The 12101-nt window shown below is 34.2% G+C and overlaps 1 protein-coding gene across 2 annotated transcripts in view; it reads left to right on the forward strand.

The window, feature by feature from the left end:
• Nucleotides 1-12101, forward strand: part of BBS9 (Bardet-Biedl syndrome 9) — a 433858-nt gene that overhangs the window by 198248 nt on the left and 223509 nt on the right. For both annotated transcript variants that reach the window (XM_058528025.1, XM_058528034.1), the window contains one exon: nucleotides 5695-5790. In XM_058528025.1, the coding sequence (XP_058384008.1) occupies nucleotides 5695-5790 (96 nt within the window). The remainder of the gene's footprint in view (nucleotides 1-5694; nucleotides 5791-12101) is intronic.

Here is a 12101-nt window from a genome sequence, read left to right on the forward strand (position 1 = left end):
TCTGTAGAATCTGTAATGATAACAACTCATTCATTACTGATACTGGTAATTTTTGTCTTCTCTCTTTTTTTTTTCCTGATCTGTTGACTAAAGATTTATCCATTTTATCTGCCTTTTCAAAAAACCAGCTTTTGGTTTCATTAATTTTCTGTTTTAATTTTTTATTTTCTATTTCTTTGGGTTTCTCTGATTTTCCTTTCTTCTGCTTCCTTTGAGTTTAATTTGCTCTTCTTTTTGTAGTTTCTTAAGGTGAAAGCAGAGACCATTCTTCTTTTTAATATAGGTGTTTAATGCTATAAAATTTCCTCTAACTACTGCTTTAGCTGTATCCTACAAATTATCAAATGTTTTGTTTTGATTTTTATTCAGTTCAAAATACTTTTTGATTTCCCTTTTGATTTCTTTTTTGACTCCAGTGTTAATTCAAGTGTGGTATGTAGTTTCTAAATACTTGGGGATTTTCCATAGATCTTTTCTTATTGATTTGCTCTTCAGTTTCACTGTGGCAGGAGAACATACTTTGTGTGACTTGAATCTTTTTAAATTTATTGATGCTTATTTTATGGCCCCAAGGCAGGACTGTCTTAAGAAATGTTGTACATGCTGTTGAAAATAATGGACTTTCTACTGTTGTTGGGTGGAATTTTACATAAATGTCAGTAAGGGCAAGTTTTCTGATAGTTTTAAAATCTCCAATATCCTTACTGATTTTCTGTCTACTTGTATCAATTATTGAGAGTAAGGAGTTGAAATCTTCAACTATAATTTGTCTATTTCTTTTTTTCTCAGATCTGTCAGTTTTGGCTTCATATATTTTAAAGCTCTGTTTCAGGTATATAAAATTTTAGGATTGTAATGTCTTCTTGATTATTGTGAAATGGTCCTGTGTTCTTGTTGATATTTTTTGCTCTGAAATCTACTTTGTGTGATGTTAATATAGCTATTCCAACTTTCTTTTGACTAGTGTTACAGTGGTTTATGTATTTTCCTTCTTTTAAGTTATTTACATCTTTATATTTTAAGTAGATTTCTTATAGGTAGCATACAGTTGAGTCTTGTTTTTTTTTTTATTCATTCTGAAAGTATCTGCTTTTTTTTTTTTTTTTTTTTTTTTTGTGAGGAGATCAGCCCTGAGCTAACATCCGCCAATCCTCCTCTTTCTTTGCTGAGGAAGACGGCCCTGGGCTAACATCGGTGCCCATCTTCCTCCACTTTATATGGGACGCCGCCACAGCATGGCTTACCAAGCAGTACTTCGGTGCGCGCCCGGGATCCGAACCAGCGAACTCCGGGCCGCCGCAGCAGAGCGCGCGCACTTAACCGCTTGCGCCACCGGGCCGGCCCCAGTATCTGCTTTTTAATTGGGGTGTTTAGACCATTTACTTTTAATGTGATAATTGATATGGTTGGTTTTAAATCTACCATCTTGCTCTTAATTTTTTATTTGCCCAATCTGTTTTTTTTAGTTTTTCTTTTTCTTGTCTTTTCTGCATTCTTTTGGATTGAGTATATTTTATGATTTCATCTTATCTCCTTTGTTGTCTTATTCACTATAACACTTAGTGTTATTTTAGTTGTTTCTTTGAAGTTTATGGCAATGTTTTTCAACCTTTTTTTGTTATTGCTCTCCCTAAAAGCCTTGTTAGACATCTTTTTCCTAATTAGCCCCTCCAAACATTTTAATACTACAGATATCCTGTATATCTGTTTATATTTTGTATGAATATCAGTTTTTATAGATAAAATGAGAGATATTTTTTTGAACCCCATGAATTGATTTATTCCCCCTTAGGGGCAATATTCCCTCACTAAAAATACATGATACATTATATATTTTTCTTTTTTTTGAGGAAGATTGGCCCTGCATTATCATCTGTTGCCAATCTTCCTCTTTTTTTTTTTCTTTTTTCTCCGCAAAGCCCCAGTACATAGTTGTGCATCATAGTTGTAGAGTTGTAGCTCTCCTATATGGGATGCCACCTTAGCATGTCTTGATGAGTGGTGAGTAGGTCTGCGCCCAGTATCCAAACCGTCGAACCCCGGGCCACTGAAGCTAAATGCGTGACCTTAATTGCTATGCCACTGAGCCGGCCCCCTACAATATACATTTTTAACTTATCACATTCTCTCTTTAGGTGATATTATAGCACCTCATATATAGTATAAGAATGAAATGGTAATATACTTGCATTTCTCCCCTCCCAGCCTTTGTGCTATTGTTGTCTTATATTTTACACCTACATATAAGTCTGGCAAAACATTTTTATGAATTTGTTTTAAACAGTTAATTATCTTTTTAAGAGATATTCATAATAAGGACAATAATCTTATTATTTACTTATGGAGTTACCTTTTCCACTGCTCTTCATTCCTTTGTATAGTTACAAATTTCCATCGGGTATCGTTTTCCTTTTCCTTGAAGTACTTTAACATTTCTTTTAGTTCAGGTAAACAGATGATGAATTCTTTCAGCTTTTGTATGTCTTATTTATTTATTTATTTATTTATTTATTTATTTATTTATTTATTGTGAGGAGGACCAGCCCTGAGCTAACATCCACTGCCAATCCTCCTCTTTTTTGCTGAGGAAGCCCTGGGCTAACATCCGTGCCCATCTTCTACTTTATATGGGACGCCACCACAGCATGGCTTAACAAGTGGTGCGTTGGTGCGCGCCTGGGATCCGAACCAGTGAACCCCGGGCTGCCGCAGAGGAGTGCGCGCACTTAACCACTTGCGCCAGCGGACCGGTCCCTATATGTCTTAAAATGTATTTATTTCATCTTTATTTTTGAAAGTTATTTCCATTGGGTAAAGCATTGTAGGTTTTTCTTTCAATATTTTAAAGATATTGCTCTATTGTTTTCTGGCATTGCATTCGTAAGACATATGCTGTTCCTCTGTATGGAATGTGTCTTTTCTCCTCTGGCTGCTTTTAAGATTTTTTTTCTGTAAGCAATTTAATTTTGGTGTTCCTTGATATAGTTTTTTTTTGTTTTTCGTGAGGAAGAACTGGCTCTGAGCTAACATCCATTGCCAATCCTCGTCTTTTTGCTTAGGAAGATTAGCCCTGAGCTAACATCTGTGCCTGTCTTCCTCTATTTTGTATATGGGGTGCCGCCACAGCGTGACCTAACAAGTGGTGCATAGGTCCACACCTAGGATCCGAACCCGTGAACCCCAAGCTGCTGAAGCAGAGCATGTGAACCCAACCACTATGCCACTGGGCCGGCCTCTTGATATAGTTTTTTAAATTTTGTTTTATTTTCAATTTTCTTGTGCTTGGGGCTTGTTAAGATTCTTTGATCTGTGGGTTTATAATTTTCATCCAATTTGCAAATATTTTGGCCATTATTTTTTCAAATATTTTCTTCTGTCTCCGTTCATTTTTTCTTCTTTGTTTCAAGAACTTCAGTTATATGTATATTTGACGTTTGAGGACGTTCCAGAGCTCAGGGAGGCTCTGTTTTAGTTTTTTCAATCTTTTTTCTTTTCGTGCTTTTTTTGGGTAGTTTCTGTTGCTATACATTCAAGTTATTTTCTTCTGCAGTGTGTAATGTGCTTTTAATCCCACTCGGTGTATTTTTCATTTCAGACGTTGTAGTTGTCATCTCTCAAAGTTAAATTTGGTCTTTTTTGTTTTAATCTTTCATGTCTCTATTTTATATAGCTCCTTTAAACATAAATAATAATATAATAACTGTTTTAATGCCCTTGTCTACTAATCTGTGTCATTTCTGAGTTAGTTTTGATTGATTTTTTTTCTCCTTGTTATGGGTTGTAATTTCTTCCCTCTTTGCATGTCTTGTAATTTTTGATTGATAGAACTTCTGAATTTTATCTAGTTGTGTATTGAGTATTTTAGTGGTCTTATAAATATTCTTGAGCTTTTTTGGGGGGATGTATTTAAGTTACTTGAAAAGTTTGATTCTTTCAACTTAAAAGTGTTGCTTTTGAGCTTTGTTAGGTGGGATGGGAACAACATTTATTCTAGGGTGAACTTCACCTTCTACTGAGGCCAAACTCTTATGTGTTCTACCTGATGCCTCATGAATTATGCTGTTTTATGTTCTGGTCAGTGATAACAGAGACTATTCCTGGCCGTCTGTGGGCTCATGAGTTGTTTCCTGTAATCTTTTTGGATGGTTCTTTTCCCAGCCTCGGGTAGTTTCCTCACAGGCATGCACTGATTGGTATTCTGTTGAATATCAAGGGGTACTCTGCAGATCTCTGCAGTTCTCTCTCTTTGTAGCTCTCTCTTCTCTGAAACTCTGCTCTGTGAACGTTTGCCACTTTGGCCTTCCTAGACTCCCAATTCTATCTCCTTGACTTGAGGAGAATGCTGGGTTGTGCCTAGGTTCCTCCTCCATGTATTGTGGCTTAGAAATTTTCTCTAGGCAGTAAGTGGGGGCAAGCCTAGGGCTCCCATTATTTGTTTCTTGTTTGTCAGGGATCACTGTTGTTTATTTCCTATCTCCAATGTCTTAAAAAATGCTATTTCATGTATTCTGTCCTATTTTTTTAGTTGTTTCAGGTGGAAGGATAAATTTGGCTCCAGTTTCTCCATCTTGGCCCAAAGTGACAGTCTTCATTATAATTTTTATTTGTTTGTTTTTGAGTCAAGATTCAAAGGTGGTTCACTTATTGCAATTTTTTGACGTGAATTTTTTGGTATCTTCTTTTCTATAGATTTCCCCCTTCATCTCTCTTTTAATTTGCAGTTTATTTATTAAATACAGATTATTTTTCCTATGTTTCCCACACTCTGAATTTTGTTCATTACATCTCTGTGCTATTGTTTAATATTTTCTCTGTTCACCATGTTGCCTGTAAATTGATAGTTGCATCTAGAGCTAATAGAGTAGCGTTGATTATTTTGGCCACACTACATCATGAATAGTGGTATATACTTTCAGCAGGGGCTACATAATATCTGTTTGTCTTTTTTCTTTTGATGTTGGTAACAGCCATTGATATTCAATGCTGAGACCCGTTAATTCATTGGAAATTGAAAAATGGTGATATTCTATTTATTTCAAGCTTTCTTTAATTTTTAGCTGGAATATTTCTATACAGATAACCTTTTCCTTATCTACTATTGATTATGTGTTGTACTTCGAATAGGATCATCACTATGAATGCTTGGTACTTTGTCTTTATTACTGATTTTTAAAATAATGAGTTGATTCTCTAAGATCCTCCAGTAGTGACCAGTTGGCTTTTTTGTTTTGTTTTTAGTGTCAATATGAACACATACATTTAAATATATTTGATATGTTTCACTCCATTGCAATTATTATCTTTTTTGATACTCAAATATTTTCATCTCTGGCCAGTGGTAGTCTCTTTAAGTTGGGTCTTATATCCTTTTCCTACAACCCTACTAGTCACTGATAGCTTCCTTGCTACCTGGTATGACACATGTTCTAGGTTGATCTGTGCATTTCCTGTTTCAGACCTAGAATGAACTAGTAGAAGAAAGAAAATTAAATGATTCCAGAGTATTCTTGTGAGGCAGAAATTTTAGCAATTGGAAGCTACTATGGAAATCAGTTAATATATTATATACTGCATATGTGGGCTTTAAACATGACTAGTGACATAAAAAATATTTGTCATCAACTAAGCTTCCTATTCCAGACATTAAGTGTCTTGCCTTGTGGTTATGTAAGGTGATTTTTTCTTTTTTTTTAGGCTTTGCCAATCAGTCAGAAGATGATCAGGTGAATGTAATGGGTTTTCGCTTCCTAGGAGGTTCCCGAGTTACGCTTCTTGCTTCTAAAACCTCTCGTAAGTAAAACCGTGGTATTATTGCTTTTGAAATTTTCTTTTGAGGACACTAGATCACAGATCAGCATCACGTCAAGGATTTCTCCAGAGTGATGTTCTGTTAGATATTGAAAACTAAGAACCATGGTATTAAGTATATAGAACATAAAAGTTATGAAGATAGAATCGTATTTCATTAGACATATGTAACTTTGGTTTTGGGAATGAAGAGAGTTTGAGAAAAGAATTTAAAGAAATAAAAAATGTTTTTGACATAGGTATATGGTGAACTATATTTCAAGAACTACAAGAAATTGGCATTGATTTTTTTTTTGTGTGTGTATATTCTTATATCCTCCTTTTGGATATTGGCAAAGATGAAGGTGAAAGTAAATGGTTTTTGCTGAGACTAATCTCAGTAGACTGAAAAGTAGTAGTTATATAATCAAGTTTGAATTTCAGGTTTAAATATGCCTTATTAATTTGGTTGCTTCATATGAGAACAACAGTTGAAACTATTTAATGTAAAACTGACTTCTGATGTGTGTAGGATACTGAAGCTGCTAAACTCACTGAGTTACATACACCTTCATGGAAATAAAGTAAAATATTAAGAAAGGAAGTGTTTAACAAATTTTAGGAGCAATAAGGATATTGGAAGGAGTGAATGTGTATACATATGCAAAAAGTCTGGCTGAGTACACTTCAATTTTTTAAATCTCTGCAGTTTATACAATGGGCTTTCACTTTCTACTTTATGCATTTGCAGTTTTAGTTGGTTATTTCTTTTAAAATCAGAAAATATAATAAAATAAGGATATATCCTTTTTTGAAAAATAAAGATGTTAGTGGGAGGAACATACACACATCCCTATTTTAGAAACTGTAATGACGTTTCTGTGGCTAAAATCGTAGCAGTTTCTGGAATATGTAGATTGATAACTGGTGAAATAGACTTGGATATAATTAAAGATTCTAGAATAAGGTACGTAAATCAAAGACAGTTCTGAGAAGAATGAGAGGATTCTGTACTTTTTGTGGTCTTTGCTTGGTCATGGTTGCAATCTTTTTTCCATTGGCACCATTTTGTTTTGATTAGCTTCAGTTGGATGATGGAATCATTTTGGTGCATTTCTCTTAGTTAAAGTATTCTCTTTAGTTGAATTGAAAAAATTGTTGCCAACATTTTCTTGGAAAATTGTACGTATCTGTTTGACTTCAGTTGATGATACTCTAAAAATGAATCTTTGCCTTTCAAAGGCAAAAAGTTATTCTTTGTGCAAATGGGACTATTTATGTCTTAATGCATTATATTTATTCTTTTTGAGATAAAGTAACTCTTAGAGCATTGCTGTTGCCCATGATTACCTTACCATTTTCTAAATTTCACCAAATATCCAGGTATATAACTGGTTTATTTACATTCTTCTGAATATGTGGCAATGCCTTGACACAGCCAGCGTGTGGGCAGACAGACTAAATAATGGAATAGGACAGGATCTTTTAAATAAGGAACCAAATGAACTGTGTAAACTGAAATCTGAAAAGTAGCCATTACAATTCTCTGATGGTTTTTTGGCTTCAGTGACACACTGAATTCTACCTAGGAACTACCCTTGGTGATGAAGGGAGATAGATATGAAGAGAGTGAAGTTTTCTGGAATTGAGACTGGTGTTGGTGCTCTCTACTGCACCATCAGAGTATTCATCCCTAAGAAAGGAATGAAGTGATTTGTACCCAATCTGTGTTTGGCATTTTTCTTTTTTGTAGTAGTATTTCTTCCCTTGTGAATAGGTAAGTGCTTCCCAAGTCATATAGAGTTGCCCTCGGATCATGGATAGTATTTTCTGTGGGTTTCACATATTCATCTCTTTTTAAAACCTGTTCAATAATCAACCAAAGTTTGAAGTGTGCTGTATGGTAATTTTAATTCAACTCTCTGATTCAGTACAGATCAGCCAAAGCAGACAAGAGAAATGTGAATGCAGCTCATTGTCTCCGATATCAAATCACACTCTCTGGGGAACTGAATTTTATTTTGAGATAGTAGAGTAGTGCTTTAATGTAATTAGAGTTTATTATGTGAATTCTGAAAAAATAAAGCATTAAAGATAAAAATATTTAGGAATAATACTCTATACTAGCAAAATTTCTGAAAATGATTTCCATAGTCCTAAATTGAAAATAACAAGACAGGTGATCGATATGTCTCTTACCTTGATTGTAGTGATAGTTTTACAGGTGTATGCATATGTCCAAACTCATCAAATTGTATACATTAAATATGTGCAGTTTTTTGTATATTAATTCTACCTCAATAAAATTGTTAAAAAATAACCAGACAGGTCAAATTTTATGAGATCAAATATTTTTATAATAATAATTGTAAAATATTTCTACAAAGAAGTCAGTCATTTTGAGTGATTCACTATAGTGCGATTTCAGAAAAAAAAATGCTACAACCTAAATGTGTATATATCCCTGCCATTCCACTTTTTTAAGATCCAGATCCACATAGTGGCTTATTATCTCACACAACAAACACTGCCACCTCTTTCTTCCTCCTCCCTCCTGCTCCTTTCTGTATCTATACTTTTCTTGGTCTCTCTTCTATTTCTATTTTTATCTTTATCTCTACTACATTTATTTGTATCTTGCCTTTGTCTACTTGTTTCTTAAAGGATTTAAAATAGTTTATAAAAATATCCAAAATATGAAAGGAGAAAATAAACAGTTGAAGGAAACAGACAGAGAAAATAAGAGCAGGAAATTAATAAAGGTAAGAATAAGATTAACACTCAGATGTGTATACTGTATAATCGAGAAGATGCTAATAGCCTAAAAATAACAGGAAAGCATTTTATTTATAATTTTAAGAATGTTCAAAAGATAAAATCAAATCAGTTGTTTAGGAGATGCACAGCCTTTACTGATGCTGAGACCAGGATGAAATTTCTCTTCTGAATATCACAAAGACAACTTCTTCATTAATGTCTCTATAGCTTATTTTTGTTATTATAAATTTTATGCTTATATAATCACAATTTGTGAGTAACAAATTTCACAGAGCGTTAAAATTAATCATAAAACTCAATTTACTAAATATAATTCTATCTGAGCCCAAATCAGTGCAGTCTAAGATGCAGCTTAATCCAAGGATAAATTTAGAGTATCTAGTGTTGCAAGTTTTGAGTATCTAGTGTTTTCAGTAAGAATTGGACAACCAAACTCAGTAATTCAGAAGTGAGAGGTAGTTGGAAGGAGTTGTGGGTTTTGTTTTGTTTTTAAATGAGCGATGTTGGAACATGTCTGAATATTGATTGAAATGATTGAGTTCAGTGGGAGAGGCTGATGGTTAGGAAGGAGAAGGAAGTCACAAAGCAATGAAGTCCTTGAGAACGAGAGAGGGGGTGGGATGCAGAGCCCAGGGTCAGATAGAGGGGATTAAGGGGCAGGCCTTTTAACTTCACTGTGATAGGAGAGATTAGATATAGGTTCAGGGAGACTTTAGATTTGTTGGTAGGAAGATAAAGGAGCTTAGATGATTTCTAATATGAAAAAAAGTTATGACATTGGTCTCTTGGAGAATAAGAAAGCAAACTCATGAGGGATCAGGCAATGTTAGGTTCCCATTTGAAGTCTGAGATCCTGAATTTTGAAGTGAAACCAGTCATATCCTTGTTAGATCATTTTCCCTGGCTGTGATTTGTTTATCAGTATCCAAGCAACTAAAGTCAGGGCTGGGATTTTTAAACAGAAAATTGCAGATAAAATATTTTTATGAGAGTGATTGTAGTAATGGACTACCAAATCTAAGCTGGTAAGAGAAGTAGGGATTAGAGAAAACCAATACATAGTGAAAAATTAATGCCTTCAAAGGATGACAAGTCTTGATAAAGTTGAAAAAGTGAAGTAGAGTTGCAGAGCAAGTGAACTAGAATAAAAGGTGATGGTCAGAGAATGGATGAGATGTTGATGTCAAGAGTTCACGGGGACCGCAGACAAGATGTGACCTTTGGGGAGTGGGCTGCTAAAATGGAGAGAAGACCAATGGAGACCAGGATTTCAGCGATATGTTGATGTCACATTTGTGGATATTGAACGAGCCTGTTTGATGTTAGCACAATAAATGAGAAAAAGAGAGGTACCCAGATACATCATTGTGAAGTTTAAGAGCACTAAGGATCAGGAGCATATCCTCAAAGATTGGAAAGGGGAAAACAAGCTGCTCAAGGCATTTAACTTTTCATCAAAATCATTTGATGCTAGAGGACAATGGGGAAATTTTCCCCAAGATCTGAGGGAAATGATTTTCAATTTAGCATTCTGTACCCTGCTAAGCTGGTAATTAGCAATGAATATTGAGTAAATACATACTCTCAGTGTCACAAGTAGGGCTATACAATTGCAAATAGCAAATTTATGTAGCTTCAGGTAGGCCTTTGGAAAGTGGAAAAGATAACTAATACAGCGAACTTTTCAGTGTCCTGAAAGATTTTAACATGCTGGAAAGAGTGATTGAATTGTATAAGGTCAAGTTTAAAAGTATTTTGCTTATCTGTTTTGATTATTTTGCTTTCAGGTATTATGAAAGAATTGTAGTAATGCATGTGACAAAGGGTTAGGCCTTGAAAAAGGCTTTCTTTTTGCATCTGCCAAAAGAAAGCATGTGTGATCTTGAACTGTGTTAACCGAAATATCTTCAGAACAAGGAAAGTGAGAGTCTTGCTCTACTCCATCTGGGTAGACCACGCCTGTGTTCATTTTTCATTCAGCAGGCATATTAGGTATAAAGACTGTTGTGGCTCTTACAGAGCTCCTGGACTAATAGGAGAGACAAACAGGTAGAGAGCCAATAATGGAGTGCTGGATATGCTTACAGAAGCACACTTTAGGTGCTATTGGGAGTCCAAAAGAATGAAGTTCCATAAGAGATTTTATTTGTAGAGGATCTTGAGCAATGAATAGAAGATTATTAGGTGGAGGGTGTTCCAGAAAGAGGAAAAGGTCTCTTCAGATGCTTGGTAAAGTGTGGTGTTTTCAGAAATCAGTGAATTTTCTTGTGTGCCTGGAAGTTCGTACAGTAGGGACTCTGTGATAGTCATTAAATGAAGCCAAAAAATTTAGGGACAACTGTAATGATCACACCTAAAGTCACCTGACACTCACCTCATGTCATTGTGAACGCTTTAATGTGTACAATGATTCATCAATATAGTATTACTATTAATATTTATCTTAGAGTTTCTTAGCTATATTATCAAGAAACAATGGGAATATGATATAAATCCATCTTGGAAAAGCCTTATGAAAAGTAAATTTAGAGAAACCATCCATAGTTTCTACTAATATTAAAGAGTTTGTATATTTAGAATATTATACTAATATCTGCTGAAACTGTTTATATTATTCCCTCCAACTTTTTGGTTTAAAAAGCGTTCATCTGCTTTTCCATTTCACATTTTAAAATTTCCAAATAGCATAAATTATCTTGATGCTTTGTTTATGATATGAATACAAACATTATTTATATTGATGAACTTCAGATGTTCTGACATGAATAGAGACTGACGTGATGCATTTTTGTGCCCTGCTTAGTTAAATATATTCTTCTCTCCATTTGTAGTAGAGTGGAATGGCAATTGACTGGGCTCCAATCATCCAAATTTATTTCATTTGGAAGCCGAAATGGTTATTTCCACTGAGCTACTATTATAAGATGCAAAAGAAAAGAGATAAAAAAATAAATTGAATGTTCAATTTGGCAGCTATTTTAATTACCAATATTGTAAGGGTATATTTTAAAATACAACTTTCTTCTTTCATGTTATATTTTAAATAGAAATTTTCATTTCTCCTTTCTATAGAATGTATATTCTGGAAAGTCTCCAGGGCAATGTTAGCCATCTTGGAGTACTAAGAAAATGTTTAATAATCAAAATAATGCCTTATAAGTCTTTGACTGATTGATTCTTATTGATTTTTGGTGATCTCAAAAAAACCAACTTAAAAATATTGTGTTTATATTTCTAAATCCCAAGTCTAATTATAAATTTTTCATTGCAGAAAAATTAGGTTTCTTTTTTTTCCTGCTTGCGTTGATGAAAATAAGAAATTAATTGAAGCCTAATTTTGAAAGTTACAGAAAATATCATTCCTGTTTAAATGTTTACTATGATTTTTACATTTCTATTATTTAGTGGCATTCATGTATTATACTTGGTTACAGTGGAGTACTATCTTAGTCCATTCAGGCTGCTATAACAACAAAATACCATAGACTGGTGACTTTTACACAACAGAAATTTATTTCTCACAGTTCTGGAGGCTG

The sequence above is a fragment of the Diceros bicornis genome, chromosome 3 (assembly GCF_020826845.1).
Source record: "Diceros bicornis minor isolate mBicDic1 chromosome 3, mDicBic1.mat.cur, whole genome shotgun sequence".
Lineage (NCBI taxonomy): Eukaryota > Metazoa > Chordata > Mammalia > Perissodactyla > Rhinocerotidae > Diceros > Diceros bicornis.